Source organism: Sphaeroforma arctica (genome assembly GCF_001186125.1).
Source record: "Sphaeroforma arctica JP610 unplaced genomic scaffold supercont1.9465, whole genome shotgun sequence".
NCBI lineage: Eukaryota > Ichthyosporea > Ichthyophonida > Sphaeroforma > Sphaeroforma arctica.
In genome coordinates, this window is record NW_014031093.1 from 1 (window position 1) to 1,071 (window position 1,071).

The 1,071-nt window shown below is 41.7% G+C and overlaps 1 protein-coding gene across 1 annotated transcript; it reads left to right on the forward strand.

The window, feature by feature from the left end:
* Positions 1-262: 262 nt before the first annotated feature.
* On the forward strand, positions 263-988 carry SARC_16993 (hypothetical protein; the record flags this gene model as incomplete). The annotated part of the gene is made up of 2 exons (XM_014288905.1): positions 263-422; positions 911-988. Coding segments are annotated over 2 exons (238 nt in total), but the record flags the coding sequence as incomplete, so codon positions are not given.
* Between the last annotated feature and the right edge of the window lie 83 nt (positions 989-1,071).

A 1,071-nucleotide genomic window follows, 5' to 3' on the forward strand; every position in this document is an offset into this window, starting at 1 on the left:
TATATATATAACATACATACATACATACATTCAGCTTGTAAATTGGTGACCCTCAACTGTTCTTCATTCCCTTGATCTCTTTAACGGCAGCACTGCGAGCGTCCAGCTATTGCTTGTGGCTGATCTATTTTTACAATGAACGATTCTACCAATAGTTGTAAAATCAAGGAGGGCCTGTACATGATTGTGCAGTGATAGGATGACATGCGCATCCATATATATTTAATTGTAGGCCGTTTTTCGCCCCTATTTATCTTTACAGTCCCTTGGGCTCTAGCTTTGACAGCGACAAAGGGAGCGTCCCTCAACTGCGTGTGGGTGAGACAGTCCCACTCGCCCGACCACTGACTATGTACAATGCCGCGAAAGTGTATTGTTGCAGTGCACGTGGGGTTAGCGGTGTGCTTGACAGCTCAGGGCATGTACGTATTCAGACTAATCGAAAATCGCATAGTTGTGCTGTGTGTTCCTTGTGTCGGATAAGAAATTTGTCCTGACTGTGTGCTTTGTGTTAGTTAATGAACATGCAATGTAGTACTTATTCGCCTGGTGGCCTTATGTTCAACGCAGCAGAAGTACATGGTATGAGTGTACGAAAGCGGTGGCGGTGTACATTGTACTCGATAGTGCATTGCTATTATCAAAGTATCCTTGTTATCAGCATATACTCACGTATTATATATGCCTCACTCGTATGGTATATCGTCATTTGCCTTGTGGAAACATATGACAGTACATGTTTCGCTGAGCTGCCCTGTAGATCGCTACACTCGCTAATTTATGCGGACAACCAGAAATTGAGATGCTTGAAGGAACAAAAACTTGTTTGTAGAAGATATTCACGCAGTTACACTTCTATAATTTATCGGTGCTTTATTCAAATTCAATTGTATTTAACATCGCACTGCAGTTGTTCTGGGTGTTCTCCATGGATGGTGAGGAAGAAGACGACAGCGACGATGAAAAATCTGAGTCAGACGAGGACTAGTCGTTGTAAACTCATGAACAGTACAAAAGAAGAGACATATGAACTTGCATATACCTGTATAAATATACACACGTATATATATA